At 56.4% G+C, this 22229-nt stretch overlaps 1 protein-coding gene across 2 annotated transcripts; it reads left to right on the plus strand.

Annotated features, from left to right (window-relative positions):
• The first annotated feature begins 1763 nt into the window (after positions 1-1763).
• MAP1A (microtubule associated protein 1A) lies at positions 1764-22018 on the plus strand. Of its 2 annotated transcripts, XM_043921636.1 has the most exons (8): positions 1764-1920; positions 2879-2980; positions 10825-10907; positions 11167-11307; positions 11534-16154; positions 16239-19904; positions 20038-20258; positions 20446-22018. In XM_043921636.1, the coding sequence occupies exons 5-8, from the start codon at positions 11684-11686 to the stop codon at positions 20599-20601; spliced, it is 8514 nt and encodes a 2837-aa protein (XP_043777571.1). In that variant the 5' UTR covers positions 1764-1920; positions 2879-2980; positions 10825-10907; positions 11167-11307; positions 11534-11683; the 3' UTR covers positions 20602-22018. The 2 variants fall into 2 exon arrangements, with proteins under 2 accessions (XP_043777571.1, XP_043777572.1); XM_043921637.1 differs by lacking the exons at positions 1764-1920; positions 2879-2980 and adding an exon at positions 7757-7871 and having other exon boundaries at positions 11534-19904.
• The last annotated feature ends 211 nt before the right edge of the window (positions 22019-22229 follow it).

The following is a 22229-nucleotide window of genomic DNA, read 5'->3' on the forward strand; positions in this document are numbered from 1 at the left end:
AAGGCCTCATCTCTACAGTTGCTATGGTAACTGTCCCCTTCCTCTCCCTACAACCTATTCTGGCTCTGCCTCCATGTGGCACTTTTCTGATTGCAGAAAAGAGGAGGCTTGCACATCCATTTGTGCTCTTTGCCAGATTGAGGTCTGCAAATGGGGGGGTGGGGTGGGTAGAGCAGAGCACTGTCTCATGTGTCATATAGGGTGAGGCATCCCCACCATTTTATATTCCACCGGTATTATTTCTGTTACACAAAGGATTTTCAGGGCCCTGTCCACGGTTTGTTTTTTTTTTTTTAATTTGAGGTGTAACTGACATATAACATTATGTTAGTTTCAGATAGGGCCATATCCAAATTGCAGGATGGATGCTTTGATAAACAAATGCTCCATGGCTAAGAACCAGGGCTACTGTGAGGTACTTAAAATGCAGACACTGTCCAACCCTCCTCACGGCCTCCTGAGAGGAGGTGAATCAGAAGGTGGCTCACAGAGAGCCGTGCTGAATCAGGTATTGTGCTTCTTTCTTCCCTGCACCATCCGGAAAGTGTACGGCACAGGGAACCCACAAAAGTACTGCTGGAGTCCTAGGGCGGAAGGCAAGCTCTGCTCTGTGTGATACACATACAGAATGACTCAGTATCCTGGGTAAAAGAAGATACAGGAGTGCAGAGTAGGTGGTGGAGACAGGCTGAGGAAAGGAGGGGGTGGGGGGTGGATTAGGCTTTCAGCACCACACCATTTTCACAGGATGTTCCAGGCAATCATAAAACAGTGCCACCCTCCTTAGTCCTCTTTCACATCCTTTGGTTTTGGTTCTTCTTCTTTTTTTTTTTTTTGAAGGACCAACCTCTTCCCTTGTTCAAAGATTGTCCCTTCTGTTTTGAGAATTCCCTGGGGGAGGTAATACCATTGTCTCCCAAGGTTACCCAATTCACTGTGTCACAAGTAGTTGGGAAGGACTTTCCTGGGTTTTACTCAAACCCCCCTTGCTGCAGTCTGAGCTCACTGCACTCAGTAGAGATGGAGACAAGCCAACCTCTATCTTCGGAATAACAACTCACCAGGGACTCAGGGCCGGAAGGTCATTCTGTCCGTCCTGATACTGCACAGCCTTCCAGAGCTCACAGCCAGGGCCTGGGGCAATGAGGACAGAAAAACCGAGGACGGAATCTAGGACCCTGGTAGGCAGTGACAGGAGGGGAAAAAAAAAACAACCTCCAAACAATGATAATACAGACACACCGACTGAAGGATACACCAAACTCGGAAGCAGAGGGACAAGATGGCTCCCCTCAGTACGGGCGAGGCTGCGGAATTGCCAGACAGCACTTATCCGGGAAACAGACTACCTAGAAGCTTCTTCTGGCGCGGAAGCAACAAACTCGCCCCTCCACCCGGCCCGCAGAGCCCCCACCCCTACTCTAGTCGGAGTATCAGCTCCCTCTGGAAATCGAGTGATGACGAGGTGGGAAAGCCAACCCCCACCAGCTCGGTACCCGCCCCCCACGCCCAGCGACTCCGCAGAGCCGGAGCGTCTCGGCCGCAGCCCCGCCCCTGCGGCGCCAGTGCTCCGCCCCCTGACAGGCAGCAGCCAATGAGTGGCTTCTGCTGCCGGCCTTTAAGAACGGCGCGCACTCTCCCCGCAGCGGACGCGGCCGGCCTAGCGCGCCAACGGAGTTTCCATGGAGACCGAGGCTGGGCCCGGGCAGCCTCGCGGCGTTGCCATGGAGACAAGTCCCGGGCTAGGGCTCCGCAGCCCCGGCTCTCCGCCGGCTCAGAACCCCGCGGAGCCGCTGCGCGAGCCCGGAGCCGTGGTGGCGGCGGCACGCTGGGACCTGAGGAAGCACTCTTTGCTCATCGTGATCGGCGATATCGCTACAGAGAGTCAGCTGAGGGCCGTTCGGGCCCACCTTGAACAAGGTGAGCTGCTGCTGTCCTGGCTGCGCTCCGGACATCCTCCATCCCGTGCTTCTCTGCCGTCTGCATCCCCTATCCCTAGTGTGCAATTCCTGAAATCTGCGCGCCCTGTTAATCTGAATCATCAGCCCCTGTCACCTGCATCTTCTATGTCACGCGTTCGTATCCTCCCAAACTGCCAACATCTCACAACCCCATCCTTGCCTCACACCCCACGGCGTTCCGCAATCTCCCTGAGGCAGGGGTGGGGGTAAGGGTGGGGGAGCTGGCACTGCCTGGGTGGGGATGCCCTCTGGTTATACCCCTCTCCCCCGCAGTGTCTTGGGCCAGAGGTCCTGAAAGTCCTCACCATCCCCCGAAGAGTCCATGTCCCTACCTTAGTTTCTTCTTTAGGGTTCCTGAACAGGCACAGTATGCTTTCTGAACGCTGCAGACAGATCTCAAATATCCCAGTACTAGCGGCCAATCTGAAAGAGTGACCTTCTTGGCCACAAGCTCTTCAGCCCTGCACTGCCTGTGGCGCAGTGCTGCGGAGCCACCTGCGGGTGGAAGCAAGCCACGGAGGAGTGGCAGCGAGGAGGGGGCCACAGGAGGAAAGTCCAGGATCCTGCTTACCTGTATTGGGAAGGCAGCCCCTAGTATCTGGGAATGAGCCCTTGGGTCACTTCTATCACAATTGGGCAACTCTGCAAGAAAATTCCTACATACAAATCCACTAATGACCAAATTTAGCCTAAACTCTGCCCTCCTTTCCCTAGCTCAAGCAAAGTCCAAGAAAGGTACAGGATGGGAGCTAGACATAGGACTGGCCACCTTTCATAAACACATTAGTGAGGCTGATCATGGCAACTATCCTTATCCCCTCCCTCTCCTTACCCCTTCTGTGAGCTTGGAAATGCTCCCCGAAGGCCAGTCCCTCTGACCTTATCTAGGTCCCTCTTTGTTTCTTTTTCTCTCACAGGCATTCTCTCCTGGAACATTGATTTATCATCCATTGACTTGAACCAACAATTGAGACTCTTCATTACCCGGCACCTAGCTCACTTCTCTTCAGAGGTCAAAGGTTAGGACTAGTGTCATTTGTCTCAGTGTTGTGGGTGAGGGATGGTCACAGAAGAGCAGAGGTCCAGTCTCTCTGGCAGAACTGATCTTGTGGGAAGTTTGGGTTGGGGAGAAGGGAGGGGCTCCTGAGGGGAATGCTGTAGGGCTCCATAGAGAGCTCCACATACCCAGGTCACTTCACAGACAAACGGTATGATGGTGGAGAAAGCCTGGAGAATGTAATTTCTACCTGAGAAGGGGGTGGTTTATGGACAGCCAACGTGCACTAAGGGAATGAGGTACCTCTTGAGTGATTAATCATCTCCTATGTAAAAGTTCACTCTCATTTTTGTGTTCCCCTTTCTGTATACTCTGGGCTCCTTGCTTCCCTTTACAGAGACCCTTGAATTCCCCCACTTACCTTTCCAGATCCTTGCTTAGCACTCTCCCTCAGGCTGCATAGCCTATCCTCCAGCCTTTAGGGTTTCTGATTCCTCCTTTGGCTCAGTCAGCAGATGTTCAGAACAGAGCAGAAACCTTGACCCAAAGGCTGATGAGCACCATTAAATGCAAAGTGGAAGCAGGGTTTCCTGGACTCACTGCTGAAAGAGCTAGCCATAGTTTGAGATTTCGCTCTGAGATCAAAGTTTGCAGGATGCAGTTTCCCATTCTGCTGTGTGGGAGAAATGGTCAGGAATTTGAGAAAAGTAACATTTTAGAAGCTATTATTCCATGACAGTATCCATGGGAAGACTTGCAGAAAGCTCTACATCCCTTTATAAAAATGCTTGGGCATCTGGTCATGTTATTGGTAAATGTCGGCAAACCAATTCATACACCAGTGTCTCTATGGAATATAAATCCACCCAATTCAACAGTCCTTACCATCAAATGACTGAATTCGTATCTTATGCAGATGATTCTCAATTATCCATTATATTAGGCAGTCACTTCCCCTTCTTTTTCTGCTCCTCCTGCTAACTGCCACATCATTGGTCATTGCCCTGATCACCTATTCTTCTAGAGCTGCTCCTGGAGAGAGAAGACGAGTTTAATGTGACTAATGCTATATTATCTTAAAACTATGTCCAACATTTCAAAAATGTGAGGCTGGCATCTTCTTGATGTGACTGGCTTCCTATGAAGCTAACCAGCCACTGTTTTGAGACTTCCTTCTGTTTAGTATACTTATGTCACGGCTTTCTCCATTAGCTCTAACGATTTGAAAATTGACAGTTTTACCACTTTATTAATCCTAGGAGCTTTGGTGCAAGGCTGGAGAAAGGGATGACAGCAGATGAAATTAATGACTCAATTGAATTTTGGGAAGTATCTGCTGATGTTATTAATTCACGATGAATTCTTGAACCTTGTCTTGGACATGGGTGTAAGAGAAGGATGCTTTCTGGAATGATGTAAGAATGAACAGAACTTGAACCAAAAAACTTAGCCATTCTTCAGATGAAGATTTGGGGATGCTTGGGAAAATACTTACAGGGAGATGCACAGTTCCTCTCAGGGACCTCTCAGACTGATACACAAACACCTACCAGGTCTTTTCAATCAAAGACTTTTACCATGGTGTCCTCAAGGGGCTTACGGCAATTATACCCAATATCAGGGCTTACTTCTGAATTTTTGTAGGCTTGGACATTTTTCACGGTGGCCTGTCTATGTCCCTGGAGAATAGTGGATAATTTCCTGGAAAAACCCACATGGCTCAAGACAGCCACAGCCCCACCCCTACTGGCTCCTCTTTCAGCTGTCCCCACAAACAACAGTCAGCCCAGAGCAGCTGCAGACACTGCCCCTCCCTTCAGCTTCCATTAGTAGGGAAGCCAAGGGAACCAGGCTGCTGGGATGAACTCCATGGCATATGCTAGTACCCTCGGATTTTATCTTTTCTGCCCACCCCACAGGCTGGGCCACCATCTCTCTCACCTCTCCTCAAGCCCTAGGGAGAGTACAGTCATTCCTGCCACCACCCCTTACACACACACACACACACACACACACACACACACACACACACACACACACACACACACACACACACACACACACACACACACACACACACACACACACACACACACACACACACACACTACACACACACACACACACACACACACACACACACGACCCTTTGATGGAGAGTCAGTGGCCCAGCTCCGTCTAGTGGTCAAATGTGGTAAAGGCTTTCCAAGGTGAATTTTGCACCACTTTGGTCTCCAATGGTGACTTGGAGGCTTCCTTTCTAACTCCTGCAAAAGAAAAAAAAAAAACTCTCGAGTTTCCAAGCATTTTAAAGCAAACCCAAAAACAATTAAAACAGTGGGAAACTGAGCTTAAATAACACTGTGACACTACTTCTACTATTGAGCACACATAGGAAAGGAAGAGGGTTTCATAATTTATAATTCATGATTGATATTCTGGGACTAAAAAAGACACAGGCTGAAGGACCAGTTTGGAAGCCTTCTGTCTGATGCTGCATCACCACTGATGTGCTCAGAAAGTGCTAGTTCTGTTACTTCTGCAAACATGACTATTCTGAATTAATACAGCAGCTCATTGGCCCCTAGAACTGGGGTTTGCACTGCTGTCAGAAATGGGAAAGGAGGGACCTGAACAGTATGTGAAGTCCCTTCTGACAGGCACTTTGAGTCATGGCTTTACCTGGGAGCTAAGTTACTCTAGAGTTGAGATAGTCTGGTTTAGGAGTTCCTCATTACCTAGGTGACCTCTCATAAATCTTCCACAAGAGGGAGACAGACTTCTAGTGGCATTTGTGCATTATGGGTTTATGGTTCTAGGAATGAAGCACTTTTTCATCTTTCAATGTCATTTACTCCTTGTGGCATTATTAGAGGATGGTACTAATATTATACTCATTTTGTAATTCAGGGAGTAATCTTTCAGAAACCTTACGTGGCTTGTTTAAAAACATGATTAGTAAAATGGCAGAGTCAGATATCAGATCCAGGACTTCTCTTTGTGTCTGAGCTCAGGCCTCTCTTCCTTGGCTTCTCACCATTTCATTGCAGCAGAGCCAAGGAACACAGCGGATGGAGGTGTGGTTGTGGTGGGTAGGCTGTTCAGAGGGTGAGGGCTGAAGGAAAACTCCATTGTGAGTTGGAACCTTGCCCAGGGTGTGGCCCTTGGCGGGTGACAGCTGAGAATAAGGGTGGGCTCTGCAGTGGTCTGGGAAATGTTATTTTGTTCTCAAACCACATGTCTACTCAAGTTTCCCTCTTAGCACACTCCAGAGAGCTCTAGAAAGCAGGGAGGAGAGAGAAGGTTCGAGGTGGGAGAAAATAACTATGAAGTTGCAGAAAGGAAGTGTCTTCCCTTTGTGATGCTCGGAACTCAGCCTGGTTTGTGTTGTACGTCTCTGCAGATGGCCTCCTCTATCCAAATGGGGCTGTTGCCATGTTACTGCTTTGCATCCCCGGATCTGAGCAAAGATTCCTCCCCCTCTTTAGTCCCCCCCCCCCACACTGGTGACTCAGCTCCTCCTCTCCTCGCAGTTTACGGGGGATGGGGATACTGAGAGCAGAGACTATTTTGGCTTCTCTGACCTTCAAAAGCAGCTCTTGGCAGCCAGGGGCAAGGGTGGAGCCGGTGCTGGGGTAAGAGTGGGTGGATGTCATTGGGAGGAAGCAGTAGGAATTGCCCAGGACTGGGGAGGGTTGATGGGAGGGAAGAGGGCAGGGAAGGACCCTGCGGGAACTTGAGCATCAGTGGTTGGAACTCAGTGCTAGAGCTCCCTAGGTCCTCTCTTTTGGTCCTAGAGCACGTGTCACCAAATCTGAGACAGAAGAAGAGACTAAGGGCAACAGGACCAATGTTAAAAGGATTAAGACCCTATAAAATGAAGACATCAGAGAGACAGCAAAGTACAGAGACAAGAACAGGGACCCAACACCCTACAAAGTCATTATAAGATCTTTTTAGTCCAAAGAGTACTTTATGTGACATTTAATAATTGGTCTATAGAAAGAAACTCTTATAGGCCTGGGGCCCTGCTGATCTTCCTTCATCCCTTTAACTATTTCACTGAAAGGTAGAATGTGCCCTGAAACTTCAGAAAATGCCTCTTCATACCCAGAGAACAAGAATTCCAAATATCAGTGCCTGTGTGGTTGCAGTGCTGTGCTGCACTGGCACAGAATTGTAGGCAGTCTTAGGGCCCCTGTGCCCCACCCCAGACGGGCTAGAGATGGACTAGGGACTGTGTGTCCACTCCAGAATTTCAAACTACCCCCCAACTTCAAATGACTTCTTTCTGCCACATTCCCTCCCCCCATGTCTACAGCTGTGGCTCAGAAGACAGCAGAGCTCAGCGCAACTGCCTCCTTTCTGTCATCCCTAGCCTTCTCAAGTAGTCCCTTCACTCCTACCCTAAGCTTTTAGGCCCCCAGCCTCTTTGTCTCCTGCTCCTCCAGGAATTGAAGGTCATTCCCCCAGTCTGAGGGGAGAGGCAGCAGATGGTTCCTCAGAGAAAGGGGAGGGCCCAACCTCCTATATCCCCTGCAATGTGCAGTGCAGAGTTTGGGTCTTTGGCTGATGCTAAAAGAATGTATCTTAACTAAGCAGGGTTGGGGGAGAAGGACCCCGTAGGCCACTGGAGACCACCCTCACACTTTGAGCTGCTAGACGACTCCTCAGCCCCCAGCCAAGCAGAAGCACTAGAGCGCTGACACTGTGAAGGCAAAGAAACAGTTAAGTCTCTAGAGCCTCGTCATGGACCAGCCCCTCTTCCCCGCCCTGGCGCCGCCCTCACCATCAAGCGGCACCCCCCCCCCTCCCCACCCCACTCCCACCCCAGTGCCGCAGACTCTTCTCTGAAGCTGCCGGCTGAGGCCGGAGCAGCAGCCTCCATGAGGGTCTCCCTCCCACATCCCCGGGTAAGAACCCAACCGGGCCAAAGGACTTGGCAAGGATCGTGGGGGATGCTGTGATGGGGAGGTGGGATGCGGGTAACGGGAAGGGAGTTGATAACCTAATCTGCTGTGTCTGGACCTAGCCTGGCGGGGGTGGGCAGGGTGGGCTGCGGAGAAGATGAACTGACTGTGGGGCCAGCCTGGACCCAGAACCAAGCGGAGGCCAGTGGGGCCGGCACTGTGACAAGCCACCGCGCGGACTGGGCTGAGCTGGGAGCAGCCGCCCAGGGGCAGCCGCAGAGGGCGGTGTCACCGGCTCTGCCCGGCGGCCTGGGGCGGCCTGGGGCTCGGACGGAGTTCGGGGCTGTGTCTCTGGTAGGGACAGAAGTATTAGAGAGAAAGGCGGATGTTGTGGGAATGCATCGAATGGGAGGGTCTCTGGGTGTCAGCTGCTGGATTGCTCAGCTGCTCCGATGCAGGGGGGTGAACGGGACCGCGAGTTTTTGCCAAGTAAGGGAAGGTGGGGGACAGTTTGGAAAAGAAGAGAGGAAAGGGTCGTTAAGACGTGGCACGCGCCTCCTCACAGACCAGCGGGTGTGCGGTGGGCTCCCCACACCCATTCCCGGCAACCAGCGAGCTTTAAACTTGGACTCGAAGCCCCCTCTTTCTGGCTGCCTCCGGGGATGGAGAGGCCGCCCAGGAGATGGGGAACGCTCGCTCCCCAGCAGCTGCCCCGCATTCCCAGTGCTGTCAACCCCGCCGGCTCCCAGTCACGGCCCCACCCCCAACCCCCATCTCCGCTTCTCTTCCCAAGATGGGGGCTCCGAACAGAGGAGCCCGTTTCTTCTCCCTCTCTGCGTCCCCCCCTTTCCCTCCCCACCCCCCATGCAGAGGCAGCCAAGAAAATGACTTGTCATGCTGGGGTGGGGGCGGGGGCGGAGCCGGAGCCGGAGCTCAGCGCGCACACTCGCACACTGCGGCACACTGCAGCTGCCCGGCCCCCTCCCGCCACCTCACTGCGGAGACACCTGCCCTCCCGGCCTCGCCGGCTCGGCTCCGCACCCGAAGCCACCCCCCGCCCCCCACTAGCCCTATCCCTGGCCTGGGGATGTGCCCCTGCCTCAAAGAAGTCCTCTCCGAAGAAAGCGGAAAAACAAGTCCGTGGGCTTCAGTGGGATTGCGAGGGGAGCAGAGGAGAGGCAGAGGGCTTCCTCCCTTCCTTCTTTTCGTGGAGGGGCGCGGGATAGAAACCACATAGTAGTGGCCAGTCACAGCCGGAGCGCCCAGGGGTGAGCCATAGGGTCTTACGCCAAGACCAGAATTGGTGATTATAAACCAGTCTAGGGGGCCGGGGTGGGGGGCGATGGCAGACTCGGGGAATAGAGGTAGTGGAGAGAAAGCAAATTGGACTGTATCCCAAGATTTTTCCTTTTCTGATCCCCCTAACTTAGATGTGTTGACCTTGGGCGTTTGTGCTGGGGGCGAGGGAGGTTGTTGAACTGCCCTTCAAAATCTAAACTACTTTAGAGCTGCCTAGGGCTGGCTGCTCCCTGAACCTTTAAGTCCGTCATCCCTCACCTGTCCAAGCCTTGCCCCTGCGTGACTCCGAGGTGGTTCTCTTCCTCTGAACTGACCTCGAAGTGTCCCTCAATTCCCAAGTTAATAGAAGAGAACCCTTGAACTCCACATGGGCCCCGCCCACCCTGTGTGGGCCTTGGTCTTCCGACACCATCGGTAGTTCATTTCCCTGCAGCTGCCAGATCTGCCCGATCCTGGCACGATCGCTCTTCTGTTTAACAAAGGCCCTGGCCCCGGGGTCCTCTTGTCTGAGCCCCAGAAAGAGGAGAGAGTGCTGGGTCACAGAAGAGGGTCTGGGGGACAGGTTATGAGTCCTCCCACCAGAATCCTCCAGACAGCCCACGTCCACACCGACCACCTATTCAATTGGTGAGGGCAGGAGGAGCCAGGGCTGGCAGCACCCTTCTTCGGGATCTCCTCTCTAACCTGGCACTTTCTTTGCTGCATTGCTTGGTGTTTCATGTGAGTCTGGATAAGGGACATAGAGAGGGGATTTGAGGGTGTATTCTGTCCCCCTCACCCCACCCTCGTAGCCTGGGGAACACTCTGAACCTCTCCTATCTTAACTGTTTCTCTGTGCACCCCAGACTCCCCTCCCTATGACAGAAGGTCCATGGGAGAGGCGCAAGAATGAGAGGAGAAACTGTTGTCCTCTCGGAGAGGTCGGGTTGTGGAGAGTGAACCAGGAGCCTGGGGACGTGGAGCTGAGGTGGGAGACAGGGCGTGAAACCTTTAGTGGTGGGAACAGGATGACTTTGTGTGTTTGTAAGCACAGGCTCGGCCTCTGAGGAACCAGAAAACAGATTAAGTGGTCCTGTTTCTCCTCTGCATTGTAACTCCCTAGGGTTTAGATAGCTCAGACTGCTCTGAGTCCTTTGGAATGGGACTTCGGCCTCGGATGGGAGTTTGAAAGGAGGATGAGTTCGTACCCACTGCCGTCTCCTTATTTCCAGGCACTCTGGCAAGAAAGCCCTGGGCAGAGGCAAGCTAGTGAGCAGAGAGCTGAGTGAGGATCAACGTTGCAGAAGCCCCTCCTCCAGCTGAGCCCCCCATCCCCAGGCAGCACCAGGAGCTTAGTGCTCCAGAGAGGGACAAAAGCTTCTTGTCAGCAGGGCAGCCTGAGGCGGGAGTTCCAGGCGGAGGGGGTGTAGATGAGGGGAGGGAGCAGACAGCCAGTGCGGGAGGAGGAAACCCTGGAAGGGAAGGGCTGCAGCCCGAGCCAGTCCCAAGACCTTACTCAGCAGGTTCCAAAGTGGCTGGATCAAGGAGAGCCAGGCTACTCCTTCCCCCAGCCCCATTTTCTGATAGTGCAGTTTTTCCTCTACTGCCCTACGCATGGCCTCTCGGCTTTAGTCTCTACCCACTTCCCTCAATACAAATTCCTGCATCTCTCCCTCAGGCCAGAGGACCCTCTGCCACCAGAGTGAGATCCTAGAGACCGTCATCCTCGTAAACCCCAGTGCCGACAGCATCAGCTCTGAGGTAAGGCCAGGGCCTGAGCCACACTGGGCCTGCTGAAAGCGCCATAACCCACCCCAGCCAGTGCCAAGAACTCCCAGGCTTGGCTTTGAACCACGCTCTCTCTGCCATCTAAGCGGCCTCACAATCCCAGCCCCACCTGGAGGTGCTGAGGGGCTCCCAGTGGGTGGCATGTCCTTGCCTTACTGAGGGGGCCCTGGAACCTGCAGTGCCCTTTCCTAGGCTTCCTCCATCTGTGACCAGCCCTCTCCTTCTGCTGTAGGTTCACCACCTCCTCAGCAGCCCATCAGCTCACAAACTGCTGATCTTGAGTGGGCAGAGTTTAGAGCCTGGGGGAGACCTCATCCTACAGAGTGGCACTTACTCCTATCAAAACTTTGCCCAGGTCCTTCACAACCCAGAGGTGAGTCCTATGTCCCAGTGTCCAGGAGGAGCAGAACACGGGGTGGGACTAGAGCTGTGGGGAGGGATCCAAGGAAGGGAAAATCCTAAGGCCCTTGACCACCGGGGATGCTGGCAGAATGGTAGGAGATCACCTCGGAGAGAGAAGGAGACTAGCAGGTTGAATCTGAGCCGGGTTGAGACAACCCCAGTGACCTGATCAGGCCTTTTGTCTCCCATTCCTCCAGATTGCCCAATTGCTCAGCAACAGAGACCCTGGGATCCAGGCTTTCCTCACCGTGTCCTGCTTGGGGGAGGGCGACTGGAGCCACCTGGGGCTAGCTGGTTCCCAGGAGACCCTGCACCTTCGGCTAAACCCTGAGCCCACACTGCCCACCATGGACGGCGTGGCTGAATTCTCCGAGTACGTCTCTGAGACCGTGGACGTGCCGTCCCCCTTTGACCTACTGGAGCCCCCCACCTCAGGGGGCTTCCTCAAGCTCTCCAAGCCTTGCTGCTACATCTTCCCCGGCGGCCGAGGGGACTCGGCCCTCTTTGCCGTGAATGGTTTCAACATCCTGGTGGACGGTGGCTCTGACCGCAAGTCCTGCTTCTGGAAGCTGGTGCGGCACCTGGACCGCATCGACTCGGTGCTGCTCACCCACATCGGAGCCGACAACCTGCCAGGCATCAATGGGCTTCTGCAGCGCAAAGTGGCAGAACTGGAGGAGGAGCAGTCCCAGGGCTCCAGCAGCTACAGCGACTGGGTGAAGAACCTCATCTCCCCTGAGCTGGGAGTTGTCTTCTTCAACGTGCCCGATAAGCTGCGGCTGCCGGATGCCTCGCGGAAGGCCAAGCGCAGCATTGAGGAGGCCTGCCTCACTCTGCAGCACTTAAACCGCCTGGGCATCCAGGCCGAGCCACTGTACCGCGTGGTCAGCAACACCATAGAGCCTCTCACCCTCTTCCACAAGATGGGTGTGGGCCGCCTGGACATGTACGTCCTCAACCCTGTCAAGGACAGCAAGGAGATGCAGTTCCTCATGCAAAAGTGGGCAGGCAACAGTAAAGCCAAGACGGGCATCGTGCTGGCTAACGGGAAGGAGGCTGAGATCTCGGTGCCCTACCTGACCTCTATCACCGCTCTAGTGGTCTGGTTGCCAGCCAACCCCACTGAGAAGATCGTGCGCGTCCTTTTCCCAGGGAATGCCCCCCAGAACAAGATCTTGGAGGGCCTGGAAAAGCTTCGACACCTGGACTTCCTGCGCTACCCCGTGGCCACACAGAAGGACCTGGCCACTGGGGCTGTGCCTGCCAACCTCAAACCCAGCAAAATCAAACAGCGGGCTGACAGCAAAGAGAGCCTCAAGGCCACGACCAAGACACCTGTGGGAAAACTGGCCAAACGGGAGGAGGTGGCCGAAGAGGGAGCCAAGGAGGCTCGCTCAGAACTGGCCAAAGAGTTAGCCAAGACAGAAAAGAAGGCAAAAGAGTCATCTGAGAAGCCCCCAGAGAAGCCCGCCAAGCCTGAGAGGGTGAAGACAGAGTCAAGCGAGGCACTGAAGGCAGAGAAGCGAAAGCTGATCAAAGACAAAGTGGGGAAGAAGCACCCGAAAGAAAAGATATCAAAGCTGGAAGAGAAAAAAGACAAAGAGAAAAAAGAGATCAAAAAGGAGAGGAAGGAGCTCAAGAAGGATGAAGGAAGAAAGGAGGAAAAGAAGGATGCCAAGAAGGAGGAGAAGAAGAAAGACACCAAACCTGAGGTCAAAAAGATTTCCAAGCCAGACCTGAAGCCCTTTACCCCTGAGGTGCGGAAGACCCTCTACAAAGCCAAGGCCCCCGGCAGAGTCAAGACAGACAAGAGCCGGGCTACCCGTGGGGACAAGGAGCTGTCCTCTGAGCCCCGGACACCCCCGGCCCAGAAGGGGGCCGCACCCCTCCCAACAAGGGAGCTGGCCTTGTCTTCACCAGAGGACCTCACACAGGACTTTGAGGAGTTGAAACGTGAGGAGAGGGAGTTGCTGACCGAACAAAGGGACACAAGACTAGGCGAGAAACCGCTCCCCCCGGACACTGCCGAGGAGGGACTCCCGAGCACAGTGGCCCTGGTGGCACCACCCTCTGTCCCTGGGCCGGAAGCAGAAGCGCCTGTGGTGAAGGAGAAAGAGGTTGTCCCAGACGTCCCTGAGGAACGAGGCGGCAAGGACAGAGGCCCGGACTCTGGGGCAGAAACAGAGGAAGAGAAAGATACCTGGGAGGAAAAGAAGCCAAAGGAAGCCGAGGGGGTCCCTGACGGAACAGAAGCCCGAGAGGAAAGTGAACCTGAGGTAAAGGAAGATGTGATAGAGAAGGCCGAGTTAGAGGAGATGGAGGAGCTGCCCCCTTCCGATGAGGAGGAAGAGGAGGAGACAAAGGCGGAGGGTTTTTACCAAAAGCACATACAAGAAGCCTTGAAGGTGACGCCAAGGGCCAAGGAGGCTCTCAGTGGCCGGGAACCGGGACTCCAAGGCAAGGCCCCGGAGAAGGAGACCTCATCATTCCTGAGCAGCCTGGCCACCCCGGCAGGAGCCACCGAGCACGTGTCTTACATCCAGGACGAGACGATCCCTGGCTACTCCGAGACCGAGCAGACCATCTCGGATGAAGAGATCCACGACGAGCCCGAGGAGCGCGCAGCCCCACCTAGGTTTCCGACAGGAACCTATGACCTCCCTGGACCTGAAGGTCCCGGCCCCTTTGAGGCCAGCCAGCCTGCTGACAGCGCTGTTCCCGCCACCGTCAGCAAGGCCTACGGAGCACCCGAGACGGAACTCACCTACCCCCCCAACATGGTGGCCGCCCCTCTGGCGGAAGAGGAGCACGTGTCCTCGGCCACCTCGATCACCGAGTGTGACAAGCTCTCTTCCTTTGCTACGTCCGTGGCCGAGGACCAGTCCGTGGCTTCACTCACGGCCCCACAGACAGAGGAGACAGGCAAGAGCTCCCTGCTGCTTGACACAGTCACGAGCATCCCCTCATCCCGCACTGAAGCCACTCAGGGCCTGGACTACGTGCCGTCGGCCGGCACCATCTCACCCACCTCCTCGCTGGAAGAAGACAAAGGCTTCAAGTCACCACCCTATGACGACTTCTCTGTGACCGGGGAGTCAGAGAAGAGAGGAGAGATGGTAGGGAGAGGCTTGTCTGGAGAGAGGGCCGTGGAGGAGGAAGAGGAGGAGGAGACCGCCAACATACAGATGTCAGAGAAACTGCATGGTCAGTATGGACCCCCGATGTTTGCCGCCCCTGGGCATGCCCTCCACCCAGGGGAACCAGCCCTTGGAGAGGCGGAGGAGCGCTGCCTCAGCCCGGATGACAGCACAGTGAAGATGGCCTCTCCGCCACCGTCTGGCCCACCCAGTGCCACCCACACACCCTTTCATCAGTCCCCAGTGGAGGAAAAGTCTGAGCCCCAAGACTTTCAGGAAGCAGACTCCTGGGGAGACACTAAGAGTATCCCAGGTGTGGGCAAGGAAGTTGCTGCAGAGGAGGCCGCCAAGCCAGGGCCTGACGAGGGTGCACTGGAGGAGGAAGGGAAGGCGCCTCCTCCCACGAGCCCCCAGGCCCAGGAGGCACCCATCAGCCTAGCAGGGGGACAGTCCGGCCGCACCATCCAGCTGCTGCCAGAACAGGACAAAGCCATCGTCCTTGAGACTGTGGAGGCAGGAGAGCCCGCAGGCCCAGTTCCAGAAACAGAAGCCCTACCCGGAGACTTCAGAACCTCACTCCAAGAACTTGGAGAACCTCAGAAAGAGGAGGTGCTCCAAATTCCTGACCGAGGCCTCTCCCCTGAAGAGGCAGAGTCCCTCTCTGTCCTCAGCGTGGTCTCCCCAGACACTGCCAAAAAGCAAGACACCACCCCGAGGTCTCCCTGTGGCCTGATGGAGCAGCGCCTCCACACAGACCTATGGCCGCAGGGATCTCCAGAAGACACCCGGTCACTGTCTCTCTCAGAGGAGAGTCCCAGCAAGGAGACCTCACTGGACATCTCTTCCAAGCAGCTGTCTCCAGAAAGCCTTGGCACCCTCCAGTTTGGGGAACTAAGCCTTGGAAAGGAAGAAAAAGAGCCTCTGATGCAGGCTGAGGACACCACTTGCCACCTAGCCCCTGTGTCTATTCCAGAAGCCCGGGCAGCCACAGTGTCACCTCCCACAGATGGGACCAGTGGATACTCCGCACGGGCAGACATCACAGATGAGAGCCCTGATGGAAAATTACCCGCCAGTTCCTTCTCTCCCACTGCGCTGCTAGGAGATGGGAGGCGCTCACCCGGAGTGGTCACAAGCCTGGGTGAACACATTCTCACACCTGATAGCTCCCTCACCAAGAGCCCTGAGTCCTTGCCAAGCCCTGCCATGGAGGATATCGTCATGGAGTGGGAAGGCAAAGTTCCAAAGTTGAAAGACAGACCCTCAGAGCAGAAGGAAAAGGGACCTGAGCCCACAGATGAAGTCCTTCAGCAGCAGGACAAAACCCTGGAGCAGAGGGACACTGTAATGGAGCAGAGGGACACAGCCATCTGTCGGAAAGATGAGATTCTGGAAGAGAAGGACAAGGCTGGGGAACCACAGGATCAGGCTGTGGAACAAAAAGGCAGAGACTCAGAATACAGGGAAACAGCCCCGGAACAGAAGGACCAAGCCCCAGAAGGAAAAGACAAAGACTTAGAACCTAAAGACAGAGGCTTAGAACACAGGGACATAGCCCCAGAACAGAAGGACCAGGCCCTGGAAGGAAAAGACAAAGATTTAGAGCCTAAAGACAGAGACTCAGAACACAGGGAAACAGCCCCGGAACAGAAGGACCAGGCCCTGGAAGGAAAAGACAAAGATTTAGAGCCTGAAGACAGAGGCTTAGAACACAGGGACACAGCCCCGGAACAGAAGGACCAGGCCCCGGAAGGAAAAGACAAAGACTTAGAACCTAAAGACAGAGACTTAGAAGCAAAAGACAAGGCCCTAGAACAGGAGGACAAGGTCCCAGAAGAGAAAGATAAAATCTTAGAACAAAAAATCAGAGACTTGGACCATAAAGACACAGTTCCAGAAGAAACAGTCCCTGCACTGAAGGGCAAGGCCTTAGAACAGAAAGATGAAGCCTCTGAACAGGACAAGGCCCCAGAAGAGAAGGACAAGGCCCAGAAGGACCAGGCCCCAGAACAGAAGGACCAGGACTTAGCACAAAAATACTGGGCCCTCGAACAGAAGGCTGAAGCTCTGGAACAAACCATTAAGGCCGCTGAACAAAAAGATAAGTTTCTGGAAGAGAAGGACAAAACTCAGGAGCAGGAGAGCCCTGTGCGGGAGGATAAAACGATGGCACCGAAGGAGAAGATCCTAGAGGAAAAATCTCCAGAACAAGTCAAGGCTGTGGAACAGAAAGAAGAAGCTGTGCTGGAGAAGAGCAAAGCTCTGGGGCTGGAAGAGAGCCCAGTGCAGGAGGACAAGGCCCGGGAGCAGGAGGAGAAGTACCAGAAGGAGCAGGATGTGGTCCAGGAGTGGCGAGAAACATCTCCAAGCAGCAGCGAGCCGGCTGGAGAACAGAAGGAGCCTGCGCGGACATGGGAGGACACATCTCCTGAGCAGGAGGACACGTACTGGAGGGGCAGGGAGGATGTGGTCCTGGGGCAGGACACGTACTGGCAGGAGCTGAGCTGTGAGCGGAAGGTCTGGTTCCCTCATGAGCTGGGGGGCCCGGGGGCCCGGCCACGGTACACAGAAGAGCGGGAGAGCACCTTCCTCGATGAGGGGCCGGACGATGAGCAGGAAGTGCCCCCCTTGGAGCACACACCCCAGAGTCCCTGGGCCTCGGACTTCAAGGGCTTTCAGGAGCCTGCACCACAGAAGGGACTGGAGGTGGAGCGCTGGCTTGCAGAGTCACCAGTCGGGCTGCCACCGGAGGAAGAGGACAAGCTGACCCGCTCCCCCTTTGAGATCATCTCTCCTCCGGCCTCCCCGCCAGAGATGGCTGGACAGAGGGTTCTGCCAGCCCCGGGGCAAGAGAGCCCCATCCCAGATCCTAATCTCCTGCCACCCGTGAGGGACGAACCCACCACCCGCTCCTGGCTGGCTGACATCCCACCATGGGTGCCCAAGGACAGACCCCTGCCCCCTGCACCCCTCTCCCCTGCTCCCGCTCCCCCGACGCCTGCCCCAGAGCCACACACCCCTGCGCCCTTCTCCTGGGGCACAGCCGAGGAGGAGGGCGTGGTGGCTGCAGTGCAGGAGGGGGCAGCTGAGCTGGAAGGCGGGCCGTACTCCCCGCTAGGGAAGGACTACCGCAAGGCCGAAGGGGAAAGGGAAGAAGAAGCGGGGGTTCCTGACCACAGCCCCCGGAGCTCACAGGTTCCCAAGGCCAGTGAGAGCCATGCCTCTGAGGAGCCCGAGCAGACCGAGCCAGAGCAGAGAGAGCCCACTCCCTATCCGGATGAGCGGAGCTTCCAGTACGCAGACATCTACGAGCAGATGATGCTCACGGGGCTGGGCCCCGCCTGCCCCACTAGAGAGCCTCCGCTTGGAGCCGCTGGGGACTGGCCCCCCCACATCTCAACCAAGGAGGAAGCTGCTGGCCGAGACACGCCTGCAGAGAAGGAGCTTTCATCTCCTGTCTCACCCCATCGCCTCCAATTCGACACTCCAGCCTTCAGCTATGCAGCTCTGGCGGGACCCGCTGTGCCCCCCAGGCAGGAGCCTGAGCCGGAGCCAGGCATGGACCCCAGCCTCACCCCACCTGCGGTACCCCCCCGTGCTCCTATCCCCCAGAGCCAAGGCCCAAGCCCGCCGCTGAATGGTCACATCCTGAGCTGCAGCCCAGATCGGAGAACCCCCTCCCCCAAGGAACCAGGCCGTGGTCCCTGGGATGACAGCCCGAGTGATTCGGAGCTGGAGAAGGGGGCTCGGGAGCAACCCGAAAAAGAGGCCCAGTCCCCGAGTCCCCCGTACCCCACGCCTGCTGGCCCCTCCGCCTTGTGGCCCGAAAGCGAGGCACGTACCAGCCCTTCCTCAGACTCACACCTGGGTCCTGCGCGACCCAGCTTGGACTTCCCTGCGTCAGCCTTTGGCTTCTCCTCACTGCAGCCGGCGCCTCCACAGCTGCCCTCCCCAGCGGAACCCCGCTCGGCACCCTGTGGGTCGCTTGCCTTCTCTGGGGACCGGGCTTTGGCTCTGGCTCCGGGACCCCCCGCCAGAGCCCGGCATGATGAGTACCTCGAAGTGACCAAGGCCCCCAGCCTGGACTCTTCACTGCCCCAGCTTCCATCTCCCGGATCTCCCGGCGCCCCTCTCCTCTCCAGTCTGCCGAGGCCCGCCTCTCCCGCCCTGTCTGAAGGCTCCTCCTCGGAGGCCACCACACCTGTGATTTCAAGCGTGGCTGAGCGCTTCCCTCCCGGTCTGGGAGCTGCAGAACCAGCGTCCGGAGAGCTGGTCCCAGGAATGGAAGCTGCTGCCCATGGCCTCTGGGACCTCGCTCCTCTGAGCCCAGCACCTCCAGCGTCCCTGGACTTGGCCCCAGCTCCCAGGCTCCCAGCGAGCCTGCCCAGGGATATGGATGACGGCACCCTGCCCTGTCGCCTGGAGTGCTCGGGGGCGGCCGCCAAGAAGCCAAGCCCCTCCCAGGGTCCCTCCGGGGATGGTGCCACCAATGGTCCAACTGAAACCAGCCCCAAGCCCCCGGGCCCTGCCCCGGCCGAGGCTGAGGCCTGCCCTGCCTGGGAGCGTGGCGCCTGGCCTGAGGGAGCCGAGAGGAGCCCCCGGCCTGACACGCTGCTGTCCCCTGAGCAGCCACCGTGTCCTGGAGCAGCCCCTGGAGACCAGCCTAGAAGCAGCTCCCCGGAGACGGAGGCTGGGCCCCAGGGCTGTGCTGCTGAACCCCGGGCCCACCGCGGGGAGCTCTCCCCCTCCTTCCTGAACCCTCCTCTGCCTCGGTCCACGGATGACAGCGACCCCTCAACTGAGGAGGCGCGGCTGGTAGGGAGAGGGGGGCGGCGCCGGGCGGGAGCCCCAGGGGCCACAGGGGGCCCGTGCCCCATGGCAGATGAGACACCCCCAACGTCAGCCAGTGACTCAGGCTCCTCACAGTCAGATTCTGACGTTCCGCCAGAAACTGAGGAGTGTCCATCCATCACGGCTGAGGCAGCCCTCGACTCAGATGAAGATGGGGACTTCCTGCCTGTGGACAAAGCTGGTGGGGTCAGTGGGACTCACCATCCCAGGCCCGGCCATGATCCGCCCCCGCTCCCCCAGCCAGACCCTCGGCCAGCCCCTCCCCGACCTGACGTGTGCATGGCTGACCCCGAGGGGCTCAGCTCAGAGTCTGGAAGGGTAGAGAGGCTACGGGAGAAGGAGAAGGCACAGGGGAGAGTTGGTCGCAGGGCCCCAGGCAGGGCCAAGCCAGCGTCTCCTGCTCGCCGTCTGGATCTTCGGGGAAAACGCTCACCCACCCCTGGTAAAGGGACTACAGATCGAGCCTCCCGGGTCCCACCCCGGCCACGTAGCACTCCAAGCCAGGTCACCCCAGCAGAGGAAAAGGATGGACACAGCCCCATGTCCAAAGGCTTAGTCAACGGACTCAAGGCAGGACCAAGTAAGTATAACGTGGAGAGTGGGAGACTGGTTTGGGTCTGGGTGTGGCTGGTCAGGGGCTCCAGTGGGAGGAAGGAAGACAGTGGCCAAAAGAATTCTCTCCCTCTACAATGAGTCCTGTGTTGTCTCTACAGCGGCCTTGGGTTCCAAGAGCAGCTCTGGTGCCCCTGTCTACGTGGATCTTGCCTACATCCCGAATCACTGCAGCGGCAAGACTGCCGACCTTGACTTCTTCCGACGAGTGCGTGCATCCTACTATGTGGTCAGTGGGAACGACCCTGCCAACGGCGAGCCGAGCAGGGCTGTGCTGGATGCCCTGCTGGAGGGCAAGGCCCAGTGGGGGGAGAATCTTCAGGTGAGTGGCAGGGAACACCAGGGAGGCGGTCTGGTCCGAGTTTGCTCAGAGCAACAGTGAACACAGTCTCTGTTCCCGAAAGGAGGACGGAGCCTTTGCTCTGGTCCTTCCTGAACTATCAGGCGCCCATCCCCCGACTTCCCGTCCCTCCGCATTCTCACCTCAGGCTGTCTTGTCTCCTGCCCAGGTGACTCTGATCCCTACTCATGACACGGAGGTGACGCGTGAGTGGTACCAGCAGACCCATGAGCAGCAGCAGCAGCTGAACGTTCTAGTCCTGGCCAGCAGCAGCACCGTGGTCATGCAGGACGAGTCCTTCCCTGCCTGCAAGATTGAGTTCTGAAAGAGCGACTCTCCCTTCCCCGAGGATCCGCTCCCCCAGCTCCCCTAGATGATGGCAACTGCTGAGTCCTTTGGGGTCGAGGGACATGGGAGTTGGGGGAGGGGGTGGGGTGGACAGGATGTCTTGTGGGAACTTAGGCTGGGCTTAATGGGAGGGGTCATCCTTCCCCCTCATCCACATCTGAAAGGAGTCTCCAAACCAAAGGTAACGAGGATTAGGATAGGGAGAGGATGCAAAATTAGGGCATGAGGTCATCTGATGCCTGAGGACCCTCGAGTGACACCCTCTCTTAGCACTGCCCAATGCTGGTGATGGAGTGGAGAGTGAGGATGGGCCTCAGCGAGCAGCCTCCTCCCTCACGGAGGGAGGTCATATCCCCAGCCCCAGGGATCTCTCAATCTATGTAATTTAGCATCCCACGGAAGAACTTCCAGTAGTAATTTATGTGACCTGGGGGCAGGATACTGTCAGTGAGGTGTTCAGAGCTGCACCCTTCGGTCCATCTCCCATTCCCTTCCCCGTCAGAGTCTGGGTTCCAGCAGGGATCTGGGGGAGGCCACTGCTACACTGTCCCACTGCTTCCCTCCATGTCTGAATGTCTCAATCCAAAACTTGAAGCTCTTTTTTGACCAACAGATTGGTGAGGAGAAGAAAGGAGCGTATCCTCCCAGCCCCTGCTTCATACCATTCACACCCCGGAGCCATGCCCAGACCAGGTCTGCTGGGCAACACAAAGGCGCAAGGAGAGCCCGGCCCCACTCGCGGAATCTTTCCAAGCTCCCTGATCTTAGGAGGTTTTCACCCGCCCATTCCACTCTCCTGAGCCCTTCTCATACCTGCTTGGCTTATCTGCATGTGGTCACCTGCTGTGGCCTGGTGTGTAATGGGTTAAAAGCCACTGCCTGACGTCCAAACACTTGACACCCCGGCAACGTGTGACTCCCCCAACATTCCATTCTGCCATCCTGCAGCTGAAGTGGGAACGCTGGCTGCCTTTCCAGCTCCACACTCTTGGACAGAGGATCTGGGAGGCGGAGGCCATGCCAGAGGACTTGGGGATAAGGAGAGGGAGGAAGGAAAGAGGGAGAGGAAGCTGAGCTAAGGCTGAACTCTGACTGAGGGAGATGAAAACAGGCCGAAAATACCACCCCGGGAGAGGACCTCACCCCAAGCAAGCCAGTAAGAGCTCTGCCAGACTGCTGCGGGACTGAGAAATCCAGACGCTCATGTCAGGACTCGGCTTCTCTGCCAAATGACTGTGTGGAAACCAAATCCAGCCGCCTGTGTTCTTCCAGCTCCCACTCTCCCATGCTGCTGTGTTCTGCTCCTCCCCACTCTTCCCTGCTCTAGTTCCCAGCTGCTGTAACGGAGCCGCCTCCAACTCTAACAATAAATCCAGTTCATTACAGATGCTCCAGTGAGGCTTAGGCTTTTTCTGACTCTACACATTGCTCAGTTGCTGGGCCCTGGCTTCTGCCTCTCTGCTTCTACCAGCGTTGTCATTTATCTCAGTGCCTTTGATGACTGGAGGCAGTTCCAAGACCCAGGCAGGCCTAAGAGTACAGGGTGGGTGAAGGGCGAAAAAGTTACGGGAAGCCAGGATAACTTCTAAAAACAGGTGAGAGTGC

The sequence above is a fragment of the Cervus elaphus genome, chromosome 13 (assembly GCF_910594005.1).
Source record: "Cervus elaphus chromosome 13, mCerEla1.1, whole genome shotgun sequence".
In the NCBI taxonomy this organism is placed as follows: Eukaryota; Metazoa; Chordata; class Mammalia; order Artiodactyla; family Cervidae; genus Cervus; species Cervus elaphus.